Source organism: Perca fluviatilis, chromosome 14, assembly GCF_010015445.1.
Source record: "Perca fluviatilis chromosome 14, GENO_Pfluv_1.0, whole genome shotgun sequence".
NCBI lineage: Eukaryota > Metazoa > Chordata > Actinopteri > Perciformes > Percidae > Perca > Perca fluviatilis.
The window spans coordinates 3,454,513-3,482,415 of NC_053125.1; the positions used below are offsets into that span (position 1 = coordinate 3,454,513).

A 27,903-nucleotide genomic window follows, 5' to 3' on the forward strand; every position below is an offset into this window, starting at 1 on the left:
GGGTAAAAGCAAATAATAGAACAGTTACAACAGTCTGGTAAGTTCAGAAAATGAAAACTTTACTGTAATGCAGCCTTTTAAACCAGGAAAAGACAACACTTATGCCATATTACGATATTACGATATCCAAAACCTAAGACGATATCTAAGTCTCATAGCACGATATCGATATATTGTAGTAGCTAATGTTGCAAAAGGTTTGTGTGTGGCGCTGTTATCGTTTTAGATTGAATTGTAGCAGGATTCAACTGATCCGAGTTTATGAAACTAGAGATTCGCGATTCATGAGTCAATTTAAAGACTCGGGTGAAAGATCAGAGTGAATCACGACTCAAAAGGTTTTTGGATGTTGGAATAATATAGGTCTACCTGTCAGTATTTTCAACTTGTTGAATCTACATGAGCTCTTATAGTGTCTGAATGATAACTGATGCTATCACTCAGGATGCATCTGATGCTTAATTGAAGACAGGCTCTGCCCTCCGTTATAGAAGAGAAAAATAGGAGCCATGGTTGGGACATTACACAACTTGTGGTGTTCTAGTGTCATCTAGTGGTGGAAGTTGGTATAAGATTTGACTGACACTTTTCCCAGCTAGACTATTGGAGGCTTGACACGAGTTTGTGATGTTGAATGATAGCCCATTAGCACATCCTTCCAATGTTGAAAATCAAATATTTCTCTACAGTGGAATTAAACTTTGTAGTAAATGTTACCAAATATTTAGGTTTCATTTAAAATGTCCTAGAACACTGGATGACCACCTTTTACATTAGGCACTTACCCAGAATTTGTAATACCAAAAGAACATTTCCTTGGGAAAGCAGCTGTTGTGCCTTTCAAGCAGCCATTGAATTATTCCATTTGTAATAGCTACCACAGATTGGATTTAATTAAAAAAAAACAAGTACCTGTATACACTATTCATACTTATAATTTTAACCATCTCACTTTGAAACCAGGAATGCAGTCAAGTTGCCTTCATACACAACATGCAAAACACTCCAACTGTGCCAGTCTAGTCTTTATTCAGCAATCCAGAAATGACTACAGGGTTTTCCCCATTTCATGTCAGTCCAGGGGTAAACTGATGTAAAACATGCTTTGCAATTTCTGCAACTACACAAGGCTGGAACTACATGTTTGCATGCTTAAGATGGTTCCAAGCATGCCATGACTCTTCCACTTGCAGGATGTGGTAGCTTTCGTTTTGATGATCAAGGTGGATTCTTTCAACCTGGGAAGATTAAGACCACTAAAGCCAAACACATCCACATTGGAGAAGCCAACTGAATACCTACAGTGAAGACATAATTGAGCTCATGGAAATGCAAGAACTGAAAGAACAAACTGCAAATGCCCCAATTAGAGCTTTATTAAAACACCACTTTGAACATTGAATTGCCACAAAAGCAAGTTGGAAAAAAATAAAATAAAAAAAAATAAAAAAAGCAGCACCAGAAAAAAAAGGAAGCAGAAACACAAAAATGAGCTTCTCTGAAGCCACTTTAAAAAAAAAAAAAAATACCCCAGGTGAGTAAATGCAAGCTCACCAATACAAATAACTCCTAAATCTAAGACATTTAACCACTTAATGCAGATGTCGTCCTGAGATGGCACAACTTCCAGAGCAATTTATACAGTCTTCTGCTGGCCCTTCTTTCCAATCAGGGACTTGTGGATGTGAGGGATCACACCTGGAAACAAAGGACAGTATGTGATGTGTGAATGCATCCTAAAGTGCTTTAAGTTAGTCGATAATCAGAAAATCCAGAGACAGCAACACAAGATAGACATGAGGATTTGTTAAGACATGTTTCCATGTATCATGAATGTAATCTTTGTTTTGGACTGTTATGCTATGCTACCCCTGCAAGTATGGCTCTGCTCAACTTGCTCTTTTAGTTTATATTAGCAAAAGTTTTGATAGTATGGTAGCACCTCGGCCAAGGTTCCAATCTCGAGCCGATCATGAGAGTTAAATCCTTGCAGGCCACTGATGTGTCAGGTCATCACCAGCGCAACACCCTCCACAAACCCTTGTTTTAGAAAAAGCCATGTTCTACCTCCTATAGTTTTAGATTAATAACTTTGGCGTGTTGAAGAGGCTCTGCACAAGGGAAACTTGACCGTAAACATTAGCAGCCCCCCCCGTAGTGGGCTCTGACCTAAAGGAGCGCCTGTTGCCACACACACACACACACACACACACACACACACACACACACACACACACACACACACACACACACACACACACACACACACACACACACACACACACACACACACACACACACACACACACACACACACACACACACACACACACACACACAAAAAAAAAAAAAAACACCACCAGCGATAGTGGCCTTGATAAGAGAGTCCAGCTCTTCATCTCCTCTGATGGCAAGCTGCAAGTGGCGGGGGGTTATACGCTTCACCTTAAGATCCTTGGAGGCATTTCCTGCCAACTCCAGAACCTGAAACAAAGCCACACTTGAGATATGTACATCGGCTCTGATATGGATAAGGTGCGAGATAAACGAGGCTGGCGTTAACGTTACCTCGGCAGTGAGGTATTCCAGAATAGCCGCGCTATACACCGCTGCAGTGGCTCCCACTCTGCCGTGGCTGGTGGTTCGGGACTTGAGGTGTCTGTGGATACGACCCACTGGGAACTGCAGAAAAACAAAGGGTTAGTTAGCCTGCCGGTAAGACGCGACCAGCCTAGGTGAGGAACTTCTGCTCGTTAACATTAGCTTATAGTGACGCTAGCATAATGAATGAATTTCAGCGGACAAACCTGCAGTCCTGCTCTCTGAGAGCGCGAGATAGCCTTCGTCTTGGTCTTCCCGGAGTCTTTACCTGCCTTACCACCAGCCTGGAAAACACGAGTAACGTTACTGTTAATGAGTTTGCAGCCGCCCAAACGCATATTACCGTGGAATAACATTACCCACGAATATGGCCAATTTTAACCGCCCCTTTTTGCATTCTGTACACATTCTATTGGCTCGCCCAATAACGATAAGTTAGCTAGCATGCTAAGCTAATACAACAGCTAACGATAGCGGCTAATAGATAGCTAGCTATTCACCAAAATGCACTAGCGGATAGTTAACATGTATTGCCAACAAACCACTAGCATACACAGTTTATCGTCCTGATATGTCGCTAAGACGACATGAACTGCTTACCATATTTAAAAGCCACAAATAATTTCTGAAGCTGCAGCACAAAATCGAGTAGCTTGCTACCAAGTACCGACTGCTAGTTTGGACTACAACCCCCGCCTTCAATTGTCCCTATAATATAGCCAATCTTTATCCGGGTAACTGCAGGGAGCGCACTAGCCAATCATATTTCGTCATGTGTTTCCTGCCTTGGCGTTCAGCCAATGAATGAGAAAAGACCTCCCTTTTCGAGAAACGTTGGTAATTTTCGTTCTACGTAATAATGGGTAATGTAGTTCTGACATTTCCATGGTCTATTCCCATTGTGTTTTTCGTAATGAAAGAACTCTGAAAACTTTTTTTCCATAGGTATTTATTCCTTTTTTCATTTAGAACCAAAAGAAAATACATAGTATCTGAAGTTGTTATTTGTAAGCAGTTTTCCTGTCGAGGTTCAGCCTAATAAATGGAAGCTTGTCCAAACAAACAAATGTTGCCAATATTTTCACTCAACATATTATCAAAATGACAGAGTGGACCCTTAACATTTGGTCCATTTATACACAACATATTATCCAAAAAGGAAAATATCTTTTTTTTACCTATTTAAGGGAAAAGTAGGAACTTCCTAAAATCAGCGGCAACAACTTGTGTGCAAATGTGGTATGATTAAAAAAAATAAGTTTCTTTGTCAAATATGGAATAAAATACAATAAAATAATAAAAACTCATCAAAAAGTAGCGTTCTTGCAAATAATTCATTGCGTGCTTTTCCTGATTTATGAAATTTTCTTAAATTTAAAACTTATTTTGCCAAGCAACACTCTCCCAAAAGAAGCAATTGGATGTTCTGTCAAACCCTATCAAACCTGTCTGTTCACACTGGTATCTTCTAAAAACTTCAATATGTTTACAGTCAATAGCTGTGCATCCATTCTCTAAACAGAAGGCTTGAATTGATTAAGCAGGAAGTGTTTCTGTCCCATTTCCTCATCGTTTCCTCTGTGGTTATGCCCAGTGTGTGTATTGTCCCGTTGTTATTTGTTACTGAGGCCACATGAGGGCAGTGATTCCACTGACCTCATGTGGCCTCATGGTTGCACATGCAGTCTTTGCTCTAAACCAGGGGTCTTCAACGTTTTTTAAGTCAACGACTCCTTAACTTAAGGAGAGATGGAGCAGGGACCCCCTACCACATATATTGTATAAAATGAATTTACATAATAAACTGGGCCTACAATAACTGTGTCTTTCCAGAGTTGCAGAGCTGGACTGAACTATTGGGACCCCAGCAGAATTAGTTTGAGGACTCATTGTTGCTTAGTGTGTTTAATATCCTTCTGGTCTGCTGCTGATTATAGCATGGGAGCCATTATATTCATATCCATCCTATATCTGGGACCATTATCTGAGCTGGCTGGAATGTTAGATTTGATTTGTATGTGAGACTATGGGTTTTGTGCTAAAGGAAAATTGTTACGAAATATAAAAATGTCACATACTGTTTGTTCATTTTATATGAATCATAAAAAGAAGTAATATGTGATGAACATTAATATAACAGAATACAAATAAAACAAATACAATATTGATTTAATTCCATGCATTTGATATATTCAAAAATAAAAAAAATATTTGAAACATTTCCTTTTTTTCTGGGGGGGAGGGGGGGGGGGTTCCCCTTTATTATATAGTGACAGTGGATAGACAGGAAAGGGGGAGAGAGATGGGGGATGACACGGAGCAAAGGGTAGCAGGTCGGGTTCACCCTCGCCGCTGCTAAAGACTCATAGGACCTACATGGGGCGAATGCTCTTACTGGGTGAGCTAGAGGCCGCCCCTATTTGAAACATTTTCAATTACACATTTATATACTGTACTTAAAGTAAGTTGGCCTATTATTTTAATGGTAGTGCCTGGCATAAATGAATGTGTTATTATTGTTTTTAGTCCACATTACCTAGTGATTAGTGACAGTGGTTAGTATGATCACATACTAGTTATAGTTAGCATGGCATGTCCAGACCTTCCTCCACAGAGCTGCGGAGGAGGGTCTGGCTAGTCCACACATCATTTCTGGATGGGAGAAAAACATGCTCTGGTTTATTGGCATTTCTTTAAACCATTGGGCGGTGTTAAAGTGATGGTTCGGAGTAATTTCACCCTAGGGTCCTTTGCACCATGACCTCGAGCCAAACACTCCCCCAGAAGTTTTTTTCAGCTGGGTCGAACATTGGGAGAGTTAGCGTAGAGTAGCGTTATCAGCTGAATAGCTTAGCGCAGGGGCTAATGGATCCGAAGTGTCTCTTAACATTGCCCCACTAATATGCCCGAAATGATACCAAACGTCTACAGTAGTACAAATAGGTTATGCACTCATAAAACGGTGGATTGTAAAGTTTGTAAGTACACCAGAAGTGTATGTAATTAACACTTGCCTGCTGGCTTCTGCTCTCTGCTAACTTTCCCAATGTTCGACCCAGGTGAAAAAATCTTCTGGGGGGGTGTTTGGCTGGAGGTCATGGTGCAAAGGACCATAGGGTGAAATTACTCCGAACCATCACTTTAACCTCCGGACGGAGCCACAGTGCCTCTGTAAAATAGCCTTGAGAAGGAACTTGTTTTGGTGGAATGTGTACGTTCAAAAGTTGTTTTAGTCGTGCAACAGAAAACTCAGATTGGGACAGATAGTCTAGCTAGCTGTCTGGATTTACCCTGCAGAGAGCTGAGGAGCAGTTAACCATAGTCCTATGGAGCTAGAACAGTCTCAATAAAGATAAATGCACACACTACATTCACACATGCACACACTACATTCACACATGCACACACAGGATTCATACATGCACACACAGGATACACAAATGGCACAAAATTCACAAATACACACACAACATTTAAAAAGCACAGAAGATTCACAAATGCACACAAAATTCACAAATGCACACAAAATTCATAAATGCACACAAAATTCATAAATGCACACACAATTCAGAAATGCAAACAAAATTTACAAATGCACACAAGATTCACAAATGCACAGGACAAGATTCACAAATGTATTTCTGATGCACACACAAATATATCTTGATTTACAAACTGCTTGCGGTCTGTTAAAGTGATGGTTCGGAGTAATTCACCCTAGGGTCCTTTGCACCATGACCTCGAGCCAAACACCCCCCCAGAAGCTTTTTTCACCTGGGTCGAACATTGGGAGAGTTAGCTAGAGTAGCGTTATAAGCTGAATAGCTTAGCGCAGGGGCTAATGGACCCACGTTTGTATCTCGTAAGTTACCCCACTAATAATGCCCGAAATGATACCAAACGTCTACAAGTAGTACAAATAGGTTATGCTCTCATAAAACGATGGATTGGAAAGTTTGTAAGTACACCAGAAGTTTATGTAAATAACACTTGCCTGCTTGCTTCTGCTCTCTGCTGTTGTTGTTGCTGCTGTAAGATGAGTGCTTAGGGCCGTCTACAAATTACAACACCGAAAAGAGATGCAACAAAAATATCTTTTAATTTAACTTATTTTTTAAAGTTATAATTGAGGTAAGTTTGGACACATTACCTTATTTAATCATTAAATTAATACATATTTTTGTTGTATCTCTTTTCGGTGTAGTAATTTGTAGACAGCCCTAAGCACTCCTCTAACTGCAGGTAGCAGCAGCAGTAGCAGCAGCAGCAGCAACAGAGAGCTGAAGAGAGCAGGCAAGTGTTAATAAACTTCTGGTTGTACACAACTTTCCATCCATCGCTTTATTAGTGCATAACCTATTTGTACTACTTGTAGACGTTGGTATCATTCGGTAGATTGTGGGTAACTTATAAGATACAATCGGGTCCATTAGCCCCCCTAACATGCTATTCAGCTATTAGTTACTCAAATTAACTGGCTGTCAAGGTAATAGACCTTACTATCTACCAAAGTGAGTAGAGTGCAGATTTGAGTTGCGCATGCGTCACTTTGCGACGAGTGCAGATGTGAGTTGCGCATGCGTCACTTTGCGACAAGTAACCCATAGATATATACACCAAAGCCGGTAAATTCTTTGTATACATTATGCAAGTAACCTACAAGATGCTAACGGCGGTTTGAGCTAACGTTAGCAATCAAGTAGCCTACTAGATGCTAACGGCGTTTTGAGCTAACGTTAGCAATCAAGTAGCCTACTAGATGCTAATGGCGTTTTTAGCTAACGTTAGCAATCAAACAATCATAGATAGCTAAAACGTTTTTGAAATGACTGCTAGCTACAAGTTAGCAATCAGACACAACAAAGGCTGTCACTTGAATGGCGTTTTGAGCTAACGTTAGCAACCAAACAATCATAGATAGCTAAAACGTTTTAGAAATGATTTCCATCTTCTGTTATTGTATGTAAAGAGAAAAGTTTATTATTTTACAGATTTCACAAATTTCAGTAAGACACGTTATGCCGTAAACCGTTTAAATCTGAGCATGCGCTACTCAAATCTGCACTCTACTCACTTTGGGTAGTGACAGACCCTAGGGTGAATTACTCCGAACCATCACTTTAACTTCCCTGCATTTGTGTGTGAATTTTGTGACTCCCCTGACGTGGCTCGACTCACACACAAATGCCTTTTTTTTAAACAGATCTGCAACCAATCAGATGTCTCCCTTGTTTTAGCCAATCACAAGAACGCACCCCACGTGGGGATTGTTTACTTATAAGCCAATAACGAACGCGTTCGCACAGCGCTACGTGCCTGTGGTGCGGGCTAGCGCGGTCACGGTGGAGTTCAGTCAGTTGGTTGAGCCTTCAACATGGCTTCTGGCAACGACAGGGGAGCGGTAAGTATAACTTAACGTGTTTAGTTAGTTAGCTCCTTGTTATGAGATGTTCTTTAATTGTTAATGTTAACCGGTTTAATTGTGCAACTATCAACATAAGCTAGCGAGCTGAGCTAGCAAGCTACGCTAGTGCGTCTGCATGCTAATAGGGTCAGGCTAGTATCTTTCCATAGGTGAAATTTTTGTGAATTAAGTGACTGTTTGACAGGGTCTGTCGCTCCAAGCCGAGGTAGCAGCTCGGGCTTTTGTGCAGTTATTGGCCCGGGAACTGCGTTGTATGTGAAACCGGCATAAGACGAAGCTGAAGTTGGCCTCCAATTCACAGCTTGTGATTCTGTATTTAAGGGGAAAGCTAAGAAAACGTTTACAGACAGCAAGTGAATACAATTAAATATATATTTCTCTCTATCCCCTAGGAATCACTGAAGCGTGAAATTCTTCAGAAATTGCATGACCGACTGCTACACATCTTGGAGAGGCAGCCTCTCGACATGGAAGGGTTACATTTTGTTTGCCATCAGAATTTAGTTTTATTAAATGCTCTGGATGACGCAGTGAATGTAGGAGAAGAATTACTGTCTGCACTTACAAATTTAAGTACTGTTATTCAACAGGAGATGGAGAATGAGCAGACATTTATAACACTGGATTTGCAGAAGGGCTTTCGTGGGCGTCCACGATTGACTACGTCAGTAGAGACCCTCACACATCTTCTAGAACTTGGGCTGCCATCAAAATGCATCGCTAGACTCCTTGGTGTGTCGAGAGCTACACTTTTTAGGCGGATGGCTGAAAATAATCTATTTATATCTGCCTCATACAGTGGCTGCAGTGACGATGAATTGGACTCATTGATCACAGGAATTAAGAGCACAATGCCAGATGCTGGGTGCAGAGTAGTCAAAGGTGCTCTACTTGCACAGGGACACAGAGTGCAATGGGACAGAGTGTATGCATCCATGCATCGCGTGGACAGTGTAGGTGTGCTTTCCAGGATGACTCGTCTGAGATGTGTGGTGAGGAGGACGTACACGGTTCCTTACCCAAAGTACATGGTGCACATTGACACCAATCACAAGCTCATCAGGTATGTCTGTACACTATCTGTATCTGTTTAGTTCGTTTTTGTTTCTAGTTGTGTATCTGGCATTGTGTATATTGTATCACATCAACCAGAGTAATAGATCACAGAGTTATGAATTGTGTTTTGGACTTACTACTTGTCTGATTTATTTTAATCTAGGTACAACTTTGTTATCTTTGGGGGAATAGATGGCTATTCAAGAAAGGTAAGAATTTTACCTATCAAGGACAAAGAACTGCAAAATGTTACTGACTGACCCCATTTTAAGCATGGAAGATGTTTTATTCTCATACATTTTAGTTTATTTTCTGTACAAACAGGTGGTGTTCCTTAGAAACAAATATATTTGACTTCTATGGTTTTCTGTCATCCAGCAGTGTAGCCTACCCATAGGGTCATTCCATACCAACTCAGGAACCTCCTAATTCATAATTTGAAACAGTCAGAATTAGCCGGTCTTTGCAATGTCAAAAATAAGCAACTGGTTAGCCTTGGCATACACAGCATATTCCTAAATCCTGTAGATTTTAATAGCCTTTTCACTTGAATGGTTTCAGTAAAGTCAATTACATGAACTTGACTTTGCAAAGTTGTATTGAACCTATTACGTATTATTCTGTTAACTTTGAGGGTGTAGTTTTAACCTTTAACAATTTTCCTGTCAAGTTTACATCTGTCCCATTCAGCGAACTATTCCTCATGCCAATGCAGTTTTATCAGTGCTGAACTCTTTATTATGAACTGAACTAAAATTAACTGTTTTGATGATTTCTCATGTCATGAGATCCCATTATAAATTGAATGAGTCAATAGTTCTAACTGTTCCACCTGTCATTTAGGCATCGTTTTACCCCTTCAGAACTTTGTCAGCTGACTTATTTTACAGGGGAAAATAAATTCTTGACAGTATTGATGTATTATTCTATTTGTTATTGTATGTGTAGATGATGTACCTCAAGGTAGCAGACAACAACCGATCTGATACACACCTGGCATTCTTCAATGAAGCTGTGAATGAGCATGGGTTTCCTCTGAGGTAGTGATGTTATTTAATTGTAATTATTATTGTTATTGCATAAATTTGAGGCTACCCTCGAACGGCTCCATCAGATGAAAAAAAAAAAAAAACACTCAAACTTATTATTGCAGATATAGTAGTGCTTTGCAGTTGGTTCAAAGTAGCATAGTCTGAACACATGCTTGGACCTACAAGTGGACATAATCAGCATCACAAACCCCTCCAGGTCACTAAATTGCATCTGAAACTTGTATAAGCTCATTAGCACATCTATGTACAATTGTTAAAGATGACATTACAGAATTCTCAATGGTCTTACTCTTTCACATGACATGGGCTACTTTTTAAATTGTTGTCTCTAACATAGAGACATTAGGAATATCCTGTCTCAAAACGACGCTGAAAAACTAGTCCATGCATTTGTTACTTCCAGGCTGGACTATTGTAATTCCCTACTGTCAGGTTGCTCAAATAAGTCTCTTAAGACTCTCCAGCTGATCCAGAATGCTGCAGCGCGTGTTCTCACAAGAACTAAGAAAAGAGATCATATTTCTCCTGTATTAGCTTCTCTGCATTGGCTTCCTGTTGAATCCAGGATTGAGTTTAAAGTCCTTCTCTTGACCTACAAAGCTCTAAATGGTCTAGCACCATCATATCTCATATCTCATTCAAGAATGAACTTAAAACTCTCCTATTTGATAAAGCTTATAGTTAGGGAGTGAGGAGTTGCAGTGTTCACCTAACTGGCCCAACTGCTTCTCTTCATAATTGTTAGATTAATAATACATAACAAAGTAGAGGGAGGCAGGCCAGCCAAGCCAGATCCGGCAGGGGGAGAGTTCTAAGCCCGAAAAAGCTACCTCTCCTTATGACCTGCAATGTCATGCTGCGTCCTGCTGAACCCTGCAGCTTCCCGCTACATCCAGTCACTGTTCCATTATTAATGTGACTACTATCGCCACTGTTCATCACACCCCCAACCGACTCGTCAGACACCGCCTACCAAGAGCCTGGGTCTGTCCGAGGTTTCTTCCCAAGAGGGAGTTTTTCCTCGCCACTGTCGCACTGCTTGCTCTTGAGGGAATTACTGGAATTGTTGGGGCTTTGTAAATTATAGAGTGTGGTCTAGACCTACTCTATCTGTAAAGTGTCTCGAGATAACTTATGTTATGATTTGATACTATAAATAAAATTGAATTGAATTGAAATTGAAATTGAACATGAATCAACTACAGTATGTTGTAACCTCACACATAGGCCTCCATGACAATATTTTTCTTTCTTAAATCAGTTATCAGAAAAGCTACAACAATTGTCAATTGTTCCATAATCTAACTTGTACAATGGAAATAGAAAAAGTTGAGAATCAAAAACAAATCAGCTGACCTTCAAAGTTGAGCGTTTTTAAACTATTTTGAAATGTTTGCTCCATTGGACAATTTAAGGAAAGCTACACTAAATAATAAACATAATTCAGAACATTCATTCAAAATTCTCCCCTTTAAAACTAGTGGTTTAAGAAATAAAAATGACAGTTACAATTTTCATTTGTATTTTTTAATATAAAGAGTAACAAACCAAAGCCCTTTAGTGAAAATTCAGAGTAAGTTAAGCCAGAGATGAGGGAAACTCTGGGTTTTCAGTTTCAGAGACCGAGATCAGATAAACCCTAGGGGTTTCTCGCCTCCTGCAGAGCCTGAAGCAGTTGTCTGACATTTTCCTTTTTTTTAACAAAGCTACGCTGCCCTTCTTCTTTATAACACTGACTCTGTGGACATTAAGGCAGTTGTCAGGTCAACAGTTGCACTGAGACGCTTACTGTGGCTACATTACTGCAGCAGCCTAATCACTGTTAAACTAATCTCTATAAAACTAATCAATGAACAGTAATCTTTCATATTGTAGATGCACTGATTGGAACATTCCTATCATAGTTATCATGTTGGATATGATACATGTGACATTTCTGAGTGAGGCTGGCAGTGGTGCAGCAGAAACAAATAAAAGTAGTTTTAAAATGAGATTTTCATTCTTAGCTGCATAGCCTGAATGTGTTGACAGCATTTCATAAAATACAAAATTTTATCAATTTAAAATAGAACTTTACAGTCAGTTTGAACCTAGACACCTCTTCCACTGCAAAAAAAATCATTAATAGGCTAACCTACTGGGGCGGACTGTTACTTTACAATCTGTCTATGAGTAGGATAAACTATGTCTAATGTGTTTTGATTAATATTTTTATGTTGAATTATTGCCACCTGCATTTTGTCCCGTCATATTACAAATGAATAAACAGGCCTGTAGCCTATTTAAAATAAATGTAATGGGCTCTAGGAAAATTCCAGCACTTTATCATTCATTAAGGAAAGTCCAGTCTGGTAAATGATGAATGAGCAACGCTGTATTAAAAACTACTAAAATGTTAACGTATTGATCCTCCACTCCTGCATTTTAACGTGAATAGCCTATCATGGTCCGCGTTGGCACACATTCATTTTTTTCAGCTCCACCCGATTTTAAAATGGAGGCTCTGCCTTTATTTACCCATTGCCATGGTGAATCGTAGTATCGGAGCTCCATTGATATTTTTTTTGTTATCCCCACACACGCGTTTCCATCAGGTTCAACATACTAAGAGTTGACTGAACTAATTCTGATCAGCTGTTCTGGAACTTGGAGTTTCACATTTCACTGTTTTTTAAGCCTGCTTTCTGAAACGGGGCCCAGTAATCTTGCTTATTTACCAGTTTAAGAAAGAAAAAATTGAAGTTACTTGTATTTCTCATTATATTTTGTGAGCACCTACAGATCAATTATACTACATACAGTACATAGACCTGTCAGACCATATTGTATTACTAAATTATGCAAAAATGCAGGGAAATTTAAAGGATTCACTTATTTGTTGGCACTTCTGCATAATTGTGTCCTTGATGAGATCTAAAATTCATGTTTTATTTTCAGAGTGAGAGGAGATCACGGAGGAGAAAATGTGGGGATAGCGGAATTAATGTTCACAGTTCGTGGAACTGACATTAACAGCATCATTGCGGGGAAAAGCGTACACAATCAGCGGTGAGTTAAAGTTAATTTTGGAATCCTAAAGGTAGTATTTATTAAGATGCCTACCATAAGCAATTGTAAGCAGACAATATCCTCACCAAAAAAATCTACTGGCCATGATCGCAAATATAAAAAATAAAAAACTCTTAGAATTTAATTTATAGTATTAACTCCCATGTCGGTTGATTTCTATTAAAATGTATACAATAATCAATTTGAAACATGGCCATTTATTCAGTGGCTGGGGAAAAGTTAAGTTATTCAAAGGATCTTAAAGGACACATTATGAAAAATGTATTTTCCCCTTTTTTTTTTCCTTTCTTTAATACAGGATTGAGCGCCTCTGGCGTGATTTGTTCATGAGTGTTACAGGAGTGTATTACAATATCCTGCACTCTCTTGAGGACGAACACCTACTTGACATCAGCAACGTCCTACACATATTCTGCTGCCACTATGTTTTCCTACCGCGCATTCAGGCAAGCCTAGATGTCTTCAGTGATGCGTGGGACAACCATCCCATCAGGACTGAGCAGAACTTGACACCAAATCAGTTGTGGCAGTTGGGCCAGGCCCTTAACCCCGTTGCAGATCCTGATTCTGAGGTAAATAATGCATTAGTAATGTTGAGCCTAAATCAAAAAAGACAATGCCAAAAAATTAAGGTTGTTCTGACTCTTGACCCTTATTAATTGAAGTCATTTTCTTGGGATTCAAAAAGCCATGGCTTGGTGCAAGCAAGAATATGATTGTTTGTGTGCATCTCTAGTGAAGTGACAAGAATCTGAGCATAGCCAGGGCCCTGTTTCAGAAAGCAGGCTTAACAAACTGAGCTTATCCCTGAGCTCTGAGTTCATGTGTTTAATGAAATTATGTAAAACAGACTATCAGCAGATAATGGAAAAACTCACTTTTAAACTACATTTCTTTGTTTCAGCTGCACCACAGTCATCCTCATTCAGAAATATTCACATCATAGCCTATCCAACATAACTACCATATAGATGTTCCAATCAGTGCAACTACCATAATGAAAGATTTGTTCATTGGTTTTATACAGATTAGTTTAGTGATTAGGCTACTACAGTAGGCCTAATTTTGCTGTGTTTCAGTGCAACTGTTGCCAACCTGACAGCTGCCTTAATGTCCACATAGTCAGTGTTATAAAGGACAGTGTAGCCTAACGATTTTATTCTGTGCTGAAGAGAAATCCACGTTGTCCGGAGATTCTCTCAGTCATCGATGACATGTTACCGCTTTAGTAATCAAAGCGGTCATGCTCAAGATCATGTTTGGGTAAAAAAAAAAAAAAACTAACCCGGGATTTCAAGGTTTCTAAATACGTAAATGCGTTCAGATGTGCTTTGATAGCGACATTATGAATGAGGAAAACTCTGCGTTTGTTCACAGCGTAAGTTGCGAGGGTTACTGATCTAGAGTTTATCTGATCTTGCTCTCTGAAACTGAAAACCCAGTTTCCCCTCATCAGGTTGAACACTCAGTTTTCACTAAACCTGCTTTCTGAAACAGGGCTCAGGTCGTTTTTGGTCTTAAATATGTAATTACCTTCACATTTTAACACAGTGATTCATTTATTTACATAAATTAATCCATTTTTCTATATGGTCTGAAATGATTACCTGTTTTGTAATAAGTAGTGATATGGGCACAGTGCACAAGTGTAAATTTGTTCAACAACATTTAATATGCCTAATTTTTATACACACGTCTTTGTCAGGGAATACCCATCCCAGAGATTCAATGGGAGGAGAGTGGCTACACAAATGAGCCTCATTCCGGGGTCAATATCCCTGAACTGGACAGTCCTCTTTTGGATCTGGAAATGATAGCACTGCGAGACAACATGGATCCATTGCAGCAATCTGACTGTTTTGGGGCGGATATATACCTCAACACTGTCCAATACGTTGAGAACTTAATTGAGGCAAGATAAGAGCATGTGGCATCCTTGGCACTTTCCAGTGGCTTCCTGTGACTTGGACCAAAAATTTAACAAACTACTTTGGAACATTTCAAATATTTTGATTGTGCCTTATGCTAGGAGCCTCCATACTAATTGACACTACAAATGAATACAGTAAATTAGTAAGCTGAGTCACATTTGGTGCTGCATCCTGGGAAAGAACGTGGTACAAAGACTTTGTCCTCCATAGACTGTGTGGACCATCGCAGAGGATTTCCAGGACCTAACAGCTGCAGCTCAGTCAGCAGAAAATTCCATAGGAAAAGCCTTTTCAGACAAATGATTGAGTTAGTAGATACCTTTCAGCAAAAACATTAAAACCAACCTGCCATATTATTTTGGTCCCCCTTGTGCTGCCAAAACAGCCCAGACACAATTGGGGCATGGATTCAGGACTGTTGAGGTGGTACTGGAATGTTGGCACCAGGTCCTTTTAGGTGTTGTTGCTGGGTTTTTTTCAACATTCATGGAGCGTTGACTTAATAGTATGAAATGTACTTTTTTTTTACTTGCGCTTTGCATGCTATGTAGATAAGACATGTTAATAAAGAACTGATTTATTGCTTTAAAGAAATTCCTGTATTTTTTAAACTTTGTCCCTGTAACGGTGGTGAAAACATTTTTGGAATTAGTCCAATATTGAGTGAGAAGGCCATTTGAAATGGCTACATGAACCAGGGCATAAAGAATAAGACCATAAAAATGCTTGTTTAACACCTTTAATGTTGTTCAAGGGAACATAAAATGTGTGTATAAATTTATCAAATGTAGCAGTACAGTTGTAACACATGTAACACATCACTGTAAAGGGGTAACAAATTTAGACAAATCGGCTTTACAAAACCAACAGTGTTAAGTGTACACACTGTCATTTAGAACATTACTGTAAAAGGGCAACAGTAATATTGGAGAAACTGGTATCTACCTCAACATCTGAATGTAATAAACATGTACTAGCTGTATAAACTGTTCAATAATTACAACTAAATGTCTATGGAAGTCTGAGCTTAATGAACTAGAGAGGCCAAGAAAGCTGCCACAGCTCTCAAAGAGATGATCTTTATATGATCCAAGCTCATTGCACTGCAGAGGACATCACAAAAGTACAGTAGCTATATTAAGAACATGAAAATCACTAAAAAGAACTACTGCAAATTCAAAAAAAAATAACACAGGCTAAATCCAATCACCAAACCAACTCCAAAGTATTTGACAGGTGAAGGTGGCGCCTGACAAGTAGAATAGTCAAACTTTATAACGTTAATGGTACATAAATTAGCAGGAATTGCCCTTTTAAGTGACTCCATTTCAAAAGAGTGACTGAGTGCAAGAAGTTGATGACATTTACACCTACACAAGTCCAAAGCCAGAACTTACGGAACTGAGGGCCATCATCAAGTCCTGGTGAAAATCTTGTAGGTCTGGTAGTGGCTGGGGAGCTTCAACTTGAAGAAGCAGGTGAGAGCCACTGGATAAATTGAGGTTACAACCTCAAGATTTAGTTTTGTTGTTGGCAGTTCCCACCCCACCCAAAACTTCATCAGGTCATGCAGCACATCTGGTGATGCTATGGAAGAGAAAATTGTACACTTCAAAATATCAGTGCTGAACTTAAACAGTACAAACTTTACAAAAGTAAAATCCCTGTAGTCTCTTCCTCTCCTAGTTTAGAATGTCAAAAGTATTACTTTAAATGCTGCTGTAAATACTGTGGAATGTAAACAAAGTATGACGTTTAATTCAATTTTATGTGCATTTGTGTTTCTTTTCATCTCAGTGTGAGCTGGGCTTTACTGTTTCTGTCAAACATTTACATTTATGTCTTCTATCCCTGTGCGGTTATAAAGCACACAGCAGAGGACAGAAAGGAGGAGGGAGAGAAACATGACCATTTGACAATAAAACAGTAAACTAGCTCACACAGATAAAATGGAACACAAATGCACATAAAACATGGTAAATATGAAGAACCACTTTATTATTGTAGCAACTGGGATTGTTATGAGGAACCAATTGTGTGAATTAAGATGAGAATGAAAAATAAGGAAATAAAGACCATTTACAGTATTACCTTCCTCTATGAATTTTCTCAAAAATCCAGTGACAAGACTGATTTTCTCCAATGGAACAGTGTCGTCCTCATCCTCGTCGCTGTCAAAGTTAGGTTGTGGCCAGGTAATGTTCTGGATCACGGTCTACAAGGGATCAAATATAAACCTATCATGTCAGGATTGAAACTTATTAAATGTTGCAAAGTGATCTCAAAATTGTAGTGATCTTTTTATGAATGAACAATCTATTTCTGTCACATAACTAACACAACTTTAACATATGACTAAAATAAACCTTTCATTTTAGATGTACACACCCCTGTGACACCAAACAAAACTGCACACAGTCTTTGCAAAAATAAATAAGTAAATCCCCCAAACGGGAAGTCTTGAAGTCGTCGTGGCGTTCACACTACGTGACTGATCGGTGACGGGGTCACACACTGCATGCGCTGACAGCGGCTGTGTCACCTGACACAGGTCTCCAAACCACATTGTCAAGAAAACACGTGAAATGTGAAGCGGGAAATGACGCAAACCTACACACGAAACAGCTGTTTGTTATTATAAAGATAGCAGTTATAAAGCCAAATAATCTGGGTGAAAGAATGGATTAGCACACGCAGGTAGCAGGGATTGTTTGAGCTACAGAGTGCTGGAGGGGAGTAAAAAGTGTTTTGCAGTGAAAAAGTAGCTGCCTGCTCTCAATGGCTGGATGTGGATGTCGAGTTGGCCAACTTCTCCAGATATTTCTTATGCTAGATATCTGGCTGGTGTTGGCGATGTGTCGGGGTGCCGTTTTGATGAGTCGTTGAGTAGTTCACACATAACTGGCAACCGCTGATCGATCACTGATTTACTCCCGATCACATCCCGACGGTCGATGAGCGGCAAATTGGGCTAAAAATCGTGTAGTGTGAACTAGGCTTTACCTGTGGGTTAAGCTCCTCACTTGACTCCCTTGGGAAAATGAAGCGGTGGACATCTGGCCTATCAGAAAGAAGTGGCCAGATTCCGGTTTGTTTAAGGCCTTTCCGTATTTGTTTAATTGGCTGTTTAACACGGTGAAGTACCTGCAGACAGAATTGACAGAACAGAAGGTAACATTTACACAGAGGCACTATTTTATAGGAAAGAGACCGTAGGCACAGATGTAACATGAGTTACATGGCCAACACGGCACGGGAGAGGAAGGGCAGCCCTGACGACAGCCGCGTGATAAAGAGAAGGCGTCCGACAGAATATTTAACATTTAATAGGATCTGCGATCTGGGGGAGTCGAATAGGGTCCTAATGAAACACAGAAAATTTTCACCAAAATTCATGGCCCTCATGGTCTCAAGAAGAAAGCTTGGTTCTATCCTGTCGAATGCCTTCTCGGCGTCCATAGAGACAATCACGGCGGGGTGGCCGTGTTTTTTTGTGTGCTGTATAATATGAAATAATCGCCTAACATTATCTGCACCTTGTCTGTTCTTGATAAAACCCGTTTGGTCTGTATTAATGATTTTTGGAACTACTTTCTCTAAGCGTTGTGCAATGATTTTCGATAAAATTTTATAATCAGAATTAAGGAGGCTGAGGGGTCTATAATTGCTGAACTTTGATTTCAGTTTCCGTTGGCTGCCCGGTTTTATATAATGTTTCATAATATTTTTTGAATTCCAAGTTTATATCCTTAGAGCCTTCTAAATACTGGTCATCATCAGTTTTGATGCATTGTATGTACTTTTCTGTATCTTCTTTCTTTAGCTGCCAGGCAAGCAACTTGCTAGTTTTATTACCAAACTCATAGTAATGATATTTAGTTTTCGCCATGGCTGCTTCAGCTTTACTAGTGCAAAGATTATCATAAAAAGTCCGCTTTTGTTTTAATGCACTAAGGGTTCCGGATTGATTGGTTTGGGCATGTTGGATTTCAAGTGTTTTTATTTCATGTTCTAATTGCGATAGTTGGTCTCTCTTTTGTTTATTTTTATGGGATAAATATGAAATAATGTGACCTCTCATATATGCCTTAAGGGTTTCCCAAATAACTGAGTGAGAAGCAGTATTTAAGTTAGTCTAATCTAACTTGTCGTTCATATATTTTACAAAATCGGCATCTTTAAGTAGAATGTTTTAAATCTCCATCTATGGGAGGCAGGACCTTCCTGTGGCATAGACACTTCCATCATTAGAGCATTGTGGTCTGATAAAGTTGCAGCCAAATAAAGACATTTTTTAATGTGAGGCAGTAGTGTTTGTGAGGTCAAAAACAGGTCAATTCTAGAGTATGTATTGTGGACATTAGAGTAGAAAGAGAATTCCTTTTTACCCGGGTTTTTCAGTCTCCACACATCTTTTAACCCAAGATCATTCATGCCTTGATACAATGCTGTTGCAGATTTTGACAGAGTAGTGTTCTTAGGGGCTGAGCGATCTAATGACAGGTTCAACACAAGATTAAGATCTCCTCCCAGAATACATTGACCCTCTGCGGATGCCAGTTTCATGGTTAATTTTTTAAAGAAAATTGGATTATCTATATTAGGACCGTATATTGATGCCAGTGTCAACCTGTTCCTGTTGATCATACAGTCAACTAATAGTAAGATGCGTTTCTTGGATGAATGCAATATCTGTCTTTTGTTTTTTTAAATAAGTTATAATTTTTTTCCTTTTAGTTGGATTATTAATTCCTTTCACATTTAGTGATATGCAGGTAATATGTCCTGTTTTGGCCATCATTCACTTAAAACAATTAAGAAAAAATGCAATAAAAACAAGATTAAATTAGGCTGAGCAAGTAATATCTTTGTCAACATTGGGTTAACATTTGTGTGGAGAGAGAGGGGAGCTGAGCTACAAACAGCTCGAGTACAAACAAAAAACAATGTGGAGAGAAAAAATTCAAAACATCCACAGAAAGAAAGCACTACGCAAAAAGGAACTGGCAGTGCCAAAGCAGAGCTATGCTCAAAGTAAACTGAGTCCCACAGAGGACTGCTTCCACTATTTATGGACTACACTAGAGCTCTATCTCAAAAAGTAAATAAAAACAATAAAGTTGTCTGGGTATAACAACGCGTATTCCACTTTCAACTCCCGGAGTTGGGCTTTCACACCGTCGTAAGCTTTACGTTTACGGACGATCTCCGCTGAATAGTCGTTAAAGAAGAGGATCCTCTGATGACGTGGGGTCTCGTTCTGGTGGAGTCTGCGTGCGGCTTCCATTACCCGGACTTTATCGGAGTAATAGTGGAATTTGACAATGAGGGGACGTGGCCTCTGTCCGGTTGGCGGCATCGGGCCCAGCGTATGATGGGCACGATCCAGGATGATCCTGCCGTCTGCGGTGTCAAGATGAAGATACTCGGGGATCCACCTCTCAAGATGTTTCACCGCGTTTGTCCCCTCTTCACGCTCTATTATTCCCAGTATTCTGACGTTACATCTCCGGGAGTGATTCTCCAGCTGATCAGTGCGCTCTTTTAGTTGGTTGATTTGTTTTTCAAAAGTTATGATTTTGTCTTCAGATGCAGCTGCAGTCTGTTCTATGACTTCCATTTGCTTATCTACGGTGTCCATTCTCCGAGTCAGGGCCTGTATCTCAGTGCCTCGGTCAGCGACGGCTTCCAACACAGAGGCCAGTCTTGTTACAATAATATGCATTACATCAGCTATTTTTTTATCCATCGTCTGTGTCACAGACGCCTCCAATTTCTCAATCTGTTCCGTGACTCCGGCTAATTTGCTGTCTATGACCGCTGTGAGAGCGAGTATGATGGTGTTAGCATCAGATGTCACTGCCGTAGGGCCAGGGCTAATATTAGCATCTTCGCTGCTAATTTCCTGGTTGACGAGGATTTCACCACCTCCTTCGGTTTTCTTTCCCTTCGATTTTGGCATGTTGGCAGTAGGTTTTTTGAAATAGTCATCGATGTTCATATCAGGCACTCTTTAGTCTTTTGAGACCACACCAAAGACTAAATTAGTTGGAAAAGTCTCAGAGCTTTGACCGTGCTGCCTACGTGGTCGCCATCTTGCCGCACAAATTTTGTGACTTCTGAAGGTAATTGGTTGCACCAGAGCTTTTTATGGGCTTTATAACAAAGGGGGTGAATACATACGCACATGCCAAATTTCAGTTTTTTATTACTAAAAAATAGTTTTATATTTTTCTCATTTCACTTCAGCAACTTAGACTATTGTGTTATAATTCATCACATAAAATTCAGATTTAAAAAACATTGAACTAAACTCTGTAATGTAACAAAATAGGTAAAAAGCCAAGGGGGATGAATACTTTGGCAAGGCACTGTAACACCAGCCTTGTGTCAGCCACCTCCTGGTCACTGTAAAGATCTGTCAAGCAGTCAATGCCTGACTTGCTAACCCTCTTAACCTCCCGACCATATTCAAAGCCACCAGCTAAGATGTCAGTGTTCCCTGAAGAAATTCTCGTTGGACCAGTACTGGCGATGTAGGAGCCTCAGAGGCTAGCGTTATGCTTCTTACTCCTCTTGCTAGCTGTTTCCCTTGAAGCAACTGTCAAGATGTTGCCTCTGCATACACATGTGAGTCAGTATGTCAAAGAGTCCACCATCGCCATAGAGCTTTCCAATTCTTGCTAGGTAAGCCATCATGATATGCATACCAGTGTCATTGTGATATTTCCTTGTAAGGGCGATGGTTTGCTCCACAAGATCTGTTGTGCTTTACTATAAATAGCATGGTCTGCTGTCACAAGAATATGGTGCTGTCCCAGTTCTGCATCAAGCTGTACAAGTAGTCGTTATAGTGTTTGATAGACATGACCACCAACACTCAGTCAAAGATCTTGAAAGACAAAGAAGAGGCACCCTTCAAACCAGCAGACAAACACATATCATCACAGGACAAGGGTTCCAAACTACAGAAAATACCTAAGGATCAGTGTAAACAAGGCTGCTCTATGTAGCTTTGTCAGCACCTACATCGCCAGTACTGGGCCAACGAGTGCTGAGAGCCTTGTACCAAACAGCAGTGTGGCGTCACAGCCACCTGGTCAAACCTCTTCTCTGGAACCCAGTTGGTAGAGGATGGAGGCTCAAAGAAGATGGGTGCATTGAACCTGTGATGTTACAGAAGACACCAGCACCTAAAGAAGTTAGAGACATCACCCACTACTATACTGTAAAGACGGAAACTGCAACGATGCCACCAAATGCCAGTGTCTTTCAGTGGGCTTGAGTGAGTTTTGCTCTTGAAAACATTCTGCATAGATATACATTTTTTGCATGTTCGCCTATTTTAGGTATGTGTTTATAGGTCTCTATTTATTCCATACATCATGATATTCACATCCAGTCTTTACTAGTAGGTAAAGCAACTTCCTGACTACAAACATGCTAAGTTTCAAAGCTCTCAGAGCTTGTGTGATTGATCTGCATTAGTTTAGATGCCTTAACTCCCATACGGACAGGCTATATTTTAGTCCTTCTTTGGTTTTTGGTTGTGTAACAATATCTGTTAATTTAACAATCTTAGCAGTAAAATATCTTTAGCCAAGAATCAATTTCATATATGGGAGACCCTAGGGATGAGGAAAAACATTGTTGGGTTTAGTTCTACCTCCAGTAGGGGTATCTCAAAAACTAAAGCCCTTTTTGACCAATGGTCACTAGCCTAAATATGCCTCATATTTGAGACTTTGACGGACTTTTATTTTGAAACTATACATCAGAATGTCTTGATACTTACTGGGTCACACTATGGGGTCGTGTAATATAACCCTGAAGTGGAATTAGTATATGATAACAGGGCGTTTCCTTTTAAATTGAATCCAAAATCATATCTAATTTGTCTCATATTCGAGACTTTGACAGGCTTTTATTTTGAAACTGTACATCAGAATGTCCTGAAACATTGTAGATCACACCTTGAGAAGGTCTGTGGAAGCTAGGACTTTTATTTTTATGATTTTCTGAATGTGTAGACAAAACAGCGTGTATATGAGTTTTGGGAGGCTCTTATTTTGGAAAACAACATCAGAGTGTCCTGAAACATTGTAGATCACACCTTGAGAAGGAGTCCTATCCATCTGATGTGAAATTGGTCTGTGGAAGCTAGGACTTTTATTTTTATGATTTTCTGAATGTGTAGACAAAACAGCTAATATTTGAGCTTTGGGGGGCTCTTATTTTGGAAAACAACATCAGAATGTCCTGAAACATGGTAGATCACACCTTGAGAAGGTGTCCTCTACATCTGATGTGAAAGTGGTCTGTGGAAGCTAGGACTTTTATTTTTATGATTTTCTGAATGTATGGACAAAACAGCTAATATATGAGCTTTGGGGGGGCTCTTATTTTGGAAAACAACATCAGAATATCCTGAAACATGGTAGATCACACCTTGAGAAGGTGTCCTCTCCATCTGAGGTGAAATTGGTCTGTGGAAGCTAGGACTTTTATTTGTTATGATTTTCTGAATGTGTAGACAAAACAGCTAATATATGAGTTTTGGGGGGGCTCTTATTTTGGAATTCAGCATATCATGCAGTGACAGGTTATGAGGTGTGCTAAAATCTTTCTTTCCTTCTTTCTTTCTTTCTTTCTTTCTTTCTGACAGACAGGCAGATAGACAGGCAGGCAGATAGACAGACAGGCAGACAGAATAAATGAATGGGAAATTGTACGGTGGCCCTGAGAGGCCACAGCACGCAACAATAAGACAACACATGCAACTAAACCACAGCACGCAACAATAAGACATGCAACTAAACCACAGCACGCAACAATTATGGAAAGCCCAAAAGCTCACATTACGTCACTTTCCTACCTGTTTTGAACGGTCAGGACGTCGTTTTTTACGTCGTCCAATGACAAAACACCGTAAAAAGCGCCGTGGAATGCTCATCTAACGCCGCTTTTTACGTGGCTCAATACGCGTACCATGCAAAACGCCGTAAAAAGCGCCGTGGAATGCTCATCTAACGCCGCTTTTTACGTGGCTCAGTACACATAACATAACGCGTCAGAAGACATGTAGTATATATGATAATGAGTTCCACCCTGTCTTTTCCAAAGCCAATACATTTGTACGGTTATCAACCAATCAGTAAAGAACAACAACAGACCACATTAATCCAACCCAGCACAAGTATGAACAAAGCTTGGTGGATTTGGGAGAGATTTTCTTTTTTGTACAGTTTATTTTTCTATTAGTTTGGCAATCGGTAAACAAAAATTGTAGGCAGATAAACTGTACTGTATTGATAAACTGTATTGTTATCTTCGAATAGGTTATCATTTGTGGAAGGTTTGCTGCAGATATAATTATATAAAGGGGACTGATATTGTCCTAACTCGCTCTTGGTAAAATAAGTGCACCAACCTCCAATAATTAAAACCACGGACTTTCACCTAGCAAAATGAATGAGCTAGTTTTGATTCATATCCCTGTATTGTAGCTACATATTAAGTAAATAACGTCTGTGTTTCCCCCTACTTTTATTAATAGAACCAATACAACCATCCAGTTGATTTGAAGAGCCACAATCCAAACATAATGCAAGATATCCACTAGGGGGCACTCACACTATAGAAATTCGTTTTTAACAGGCTTTAAAGACTTGAAGTGTATACATCCATACCAACTATTGATGTAACAAGTCCACCAACATTTTTTTTAAGCCTTTATTTGGATACAAGTCTACCAACATGCTTAGGCCTACTTCCTACATTATTAGGTAAAAGGAGATGTAGGTAACAGTACAAGTAAGTGGCCTAATGATAACGTAAATAGTGAAATTGTAGGCTTTCAACTGGGAGTAGCCTATATTGGTGTGTGCAACTGACTGTTCAGCAAATGCACAACTTGTGTGTAAGCTTTCATTCAGCAGGTCTTGGTTTGGATGCAGCAGCACAGACGATTGGACCACTGGAGGCAGAACAGCAAGTCTGTTCCTACACGATGCACCTTGAAACCTGGGGCCTCATTTATAAAACCTGTTACGCAAGAAAAAGTTGCGTGAAGCAGGGTGAAATTTGTCGTCGCAACATTCCTCGCAATAGTCGGGATTTATAAAGAATTTCCATGCATAAAAATGTTCCCAGTTTTCCGCAAACTTTTGACCACACGTGTGATCGTGCGTAATGCTCCCAAGGTTTTATAGACTGCGTTTTAGTGAACTCCGATGGTATGCCCGTTTTCCGAACCTAACCCAGTTTTTGTTTTCCTGAACCCAACAATCCCGTTCTTGCTAAACCGACCCAGAGCCGGTCGCGGCGCCCGACGAGGGGCTGCCAGCAACGGGGAGAGGCAGGGGCTCCTCCGACACCGTGCAGCGGAGGGAATGCACTTTTCCTCCGCTGCTCTCCCCTGCCTCTCCCCGGGAAATGCGTTGTTTGTTTGATGTGTATCTGTGTGTGTGTGTGTGTGTGTGTGTGTGTGTGTGTGTCTGTCTGTCTGTCTGTCTGTCTGTCTGTCTGTGTCTGTGTCTGTGCGTCTTTATGTGGTCGTGTCTGATTGTATGTGTCTGTGTGGGAATGTTGTCTTTCTGCACCTGCTATTCCCACACAGTTACCATACAAGCTACCAAATTGTCACATTTCAAGCACTTTCACCTGTTTCGCACCAATAATGATCCAAAATCTTGTTTCTAGTTTTTTACCTTTTTAATAATTGAATTTCCTTTCTCACAAAAAACGAAAATGATCATATGATCATAAATGTGATCTCAGGGGTAAATGGCAAATATGAACAATAAATTATGTATATCATTGATAATTGAGCTAAATCTGTTAAGTATGTGCTGTGTAACAACAATATGAACACTACACAAGGTTTACGGCTTCCAAACAGGATTGTGTTTCGATGTTCTACCTCTGTTAGGAGCACATCCATCTCACAATCACTGAATCGTGTTTTGCCCCATTTTTCCGTTTCGTTGATTGGTCATCAAGGGCCCCCCTTTCAGGGCTGGAATATTCATTGATTGATTAACATGGACCTTATTAGGACAAATATGGGACGCACCTTGGGAGGAGCGCGGAGGCTGGTGCACGACCGCATAAGGTAACGCACGTCCATATTTATAACGAGAAGAGTGCGTACCGGTGTGCGCCGCAAGGTGTTATAAATCAGAATATTGTTTTTGCGTACGAAAATTCTGACTTTTTTGCGCACGAAATCTTTCGGAATAGAATCTACGCACAGTTTTATAAATGAGGCCCCTGGTCTGGTAGAACTTCTCCACAAAGAGCAAATCTGATTAGGTTTTCAGCCACCTTCATGACATTGTGGATGGACTTCCTGGCCTGTGGAAAGCTGGATTTCCATCCACTTTCATCATTTTAAGCAAATATTTTAACATTTTACTAAAAGAAATGTTAGTCTGTGCTTATTCCCATCTGCTCTCACTCTCCTAATCAAGTTGTGAACAGCTCTTTAGCCACCTAAAATGTCAAGGACTCTGGTGCATCTCATAAAATTATAATATAGTGGAAAAGTTTATTTATCTTTTATTTTTTTTCAAAAAGTGAAACTTTCATATAGGCCTATTCTAAATTCATTACACAAAAGGAAATATTTCAGGCCTTTTTTTGTTTTAGTCTTGATGATTAGCTCATGGAAATGAAAAATCCGTATCTCAAAATATTATAATATCACTACCGGTCAAACGTTTTAGAACACTCCAATTTTTTTTGTTTTTTATTGAAATTTTAGCAGTTCAAGTCCAATGAATAGCTTGAAATGCTACAAAGGTAAGTGGGGAACTGCCTGAGGTGAAAAAAAGTAGGTTACCCAAAACTGAAAAATAATGTAGGCTACATTTCAGTATTTTACAAAAAGGCCTTTTTCAGGGAACAAGAAATGGTTAAATAATGTAAAGCTGTTCTACAGCAATGGAGGTTGATCAAGCTTTGAAAGTTGGTGCTACCAATTCCCACGTGTTCCAACTTGTCTGGATTACTTACAACTCCCTCTGTTTGTATAAAAGTATTGTTGGAACACACTGTGGTACCGTACCCTCGTGAGCATTATTTGAACAGTATTGTACTGCAGAAAGTAGTGTGTTGCCATAAAAATGGCGGGGAAAAGGCAATTAACAATGGAAGAGAGACAGACCATCATAACACTTAAGAATGTTGGTCTTTCCTACTGAGAAATTGCGAAGAAAGTTGAGGTGTCAGAGAGTACAGTATTCTTCACCATCAAAAGGCACTTAGAAACTGGAGGAAACTCTGACAGGAAGAGGTCTGGCAGACCCAAAGCCACAACAGAATCAGAAGACAAGTTTCTGAGAGTCAACAGCTTGCGTGATAGGCGGCTCACAGGACAACAGCTTCAAGCACAGCTTAATAGTGGTCGTAATAAGCAAGTCTCAGTTTTAACTGTAAAGAGAAGACTTCGAGCTGCAGGTTTGATAGGTCGAGTTGCAGCAAGAAAGCCATTGCTAAGACGTCAGAATAAGAAAAAGAGGCTTGCCTGGGCCAAGAAACACTGCCAATGGACTACTGAAGACTGGAAGAAGGTGCTATGGACTGATGAATCAAAATTTGAAATCTTCGGTTCATCACGCAGGATTTTTGTACGCCGTCGAGTAAGCGAAAGGATGGTTCCTCAGTGTGTGACATCAACTGTCAAACATGGAGGAGGAAGCATGATGGTCTGGGGCTGTTTTACTGGATCCAGGGTCGGTGATTTGTACAGAGTGAAAGACACCCTGAA

The 27,903-nt window shown here is 39.9% G+C and overlaps 2 protein-coding genes across 2 annotated transcripts; one reads left to right on the plus strand and one right to left on the minus strand.

Annotated features, from left to right (window-relative positions):
* Positions 1–1,007: 1,007 nt before the first annotated feature.
* Positions 1,008–3,336, minus strand: LOC120573709 (histone H2A.Z). The gene is made up of 5 exons (XM_039823625.1): positions 3,202–3,336; positions 2,808–2,885; positions 2,569–2,682; positions 2,357–2,484; positions 1,008–1,700 (listed from the first exon to the last, which is right to left on the minus strand). Exons 1-5 carry the CDS (start codon positions 3,202–3,204, stop codon positions 1,637–1,639), a joined length of 387 nt encoding a protein of 128 aa, XP_039679559.1. The 5' UTR covers positions 3,205–3,336; the 3' UTR covers positions 1,008–1,636.
* Positions 3,337–7,908: 4,572 nt separating this feature from the next.
* Positions 7,909–15,698, plus strand: LOC120572274. Its single transcript, XM_039821510.1, has 7 exons — positions 7,909–8,002; positions 8,826–9,089; positions 9,246–9,291; positions 10,031–10,122; positions 13,072–13,182; positions 13,502–13,775; positions 14,909–15,698. Exons 2-7 carry the CDS (start codon positions 8,878–8,880, stop codon positions 15,122–15,124), a joined length of 951 nt encoding a protein of 316 aa, XP_039677444.1. The 5' UTR covers positions 7,909–8,002; positions 8,826–8,877; the 3' UTR covers positions 15,125–15,698.
* Positions 15,699–27,903: the final 12,205 nt, after the last annotated feature.

Excerpts from the sequence above, each read along its gene's own strand:
- LOC120572274 (XM_039821510.1), top strand. The coding sequence starts at position 8,878 with ATGCCAGATGCTGGGTGCAGAGTAGTCAAAGGTGCTCTACTTGCACAG. Across the intron at positions 13,183-13,501 it reads AAAAGCGTACACAATCAGCG|GATTGAGCGCCTCTGGCGTG; the intron begins GTGAGTTAAAGT and ends TCTTTAATACAG. Across the intron at positions 13,776-14,908 it reads TTGCAGATCCTGATTCTGAG|GGAATACCCATCCCAGAGAT; the intron begins GTAAATAATGCA and ends CGTCTTTGTCAG.
- LOC120573709 (XM_039823625.1), bottom strand. Across the intron at positions 2,683-2,807 it reads CTCAGAGAGCAGGACTGCAG|TTCCCAGTGGGTCGTATCCA; the intron begins GTTTGTCCGCTG and ends GTTTTTCTGCAG. Across the intron at positions 2,485-2,568 it reads TGGAATACCTCACTGCCGAG|GTTCTGGAGTTGGCAGGAAA; the intron begins GTAACGTTAACG and ends GCTTTGTTTCAG.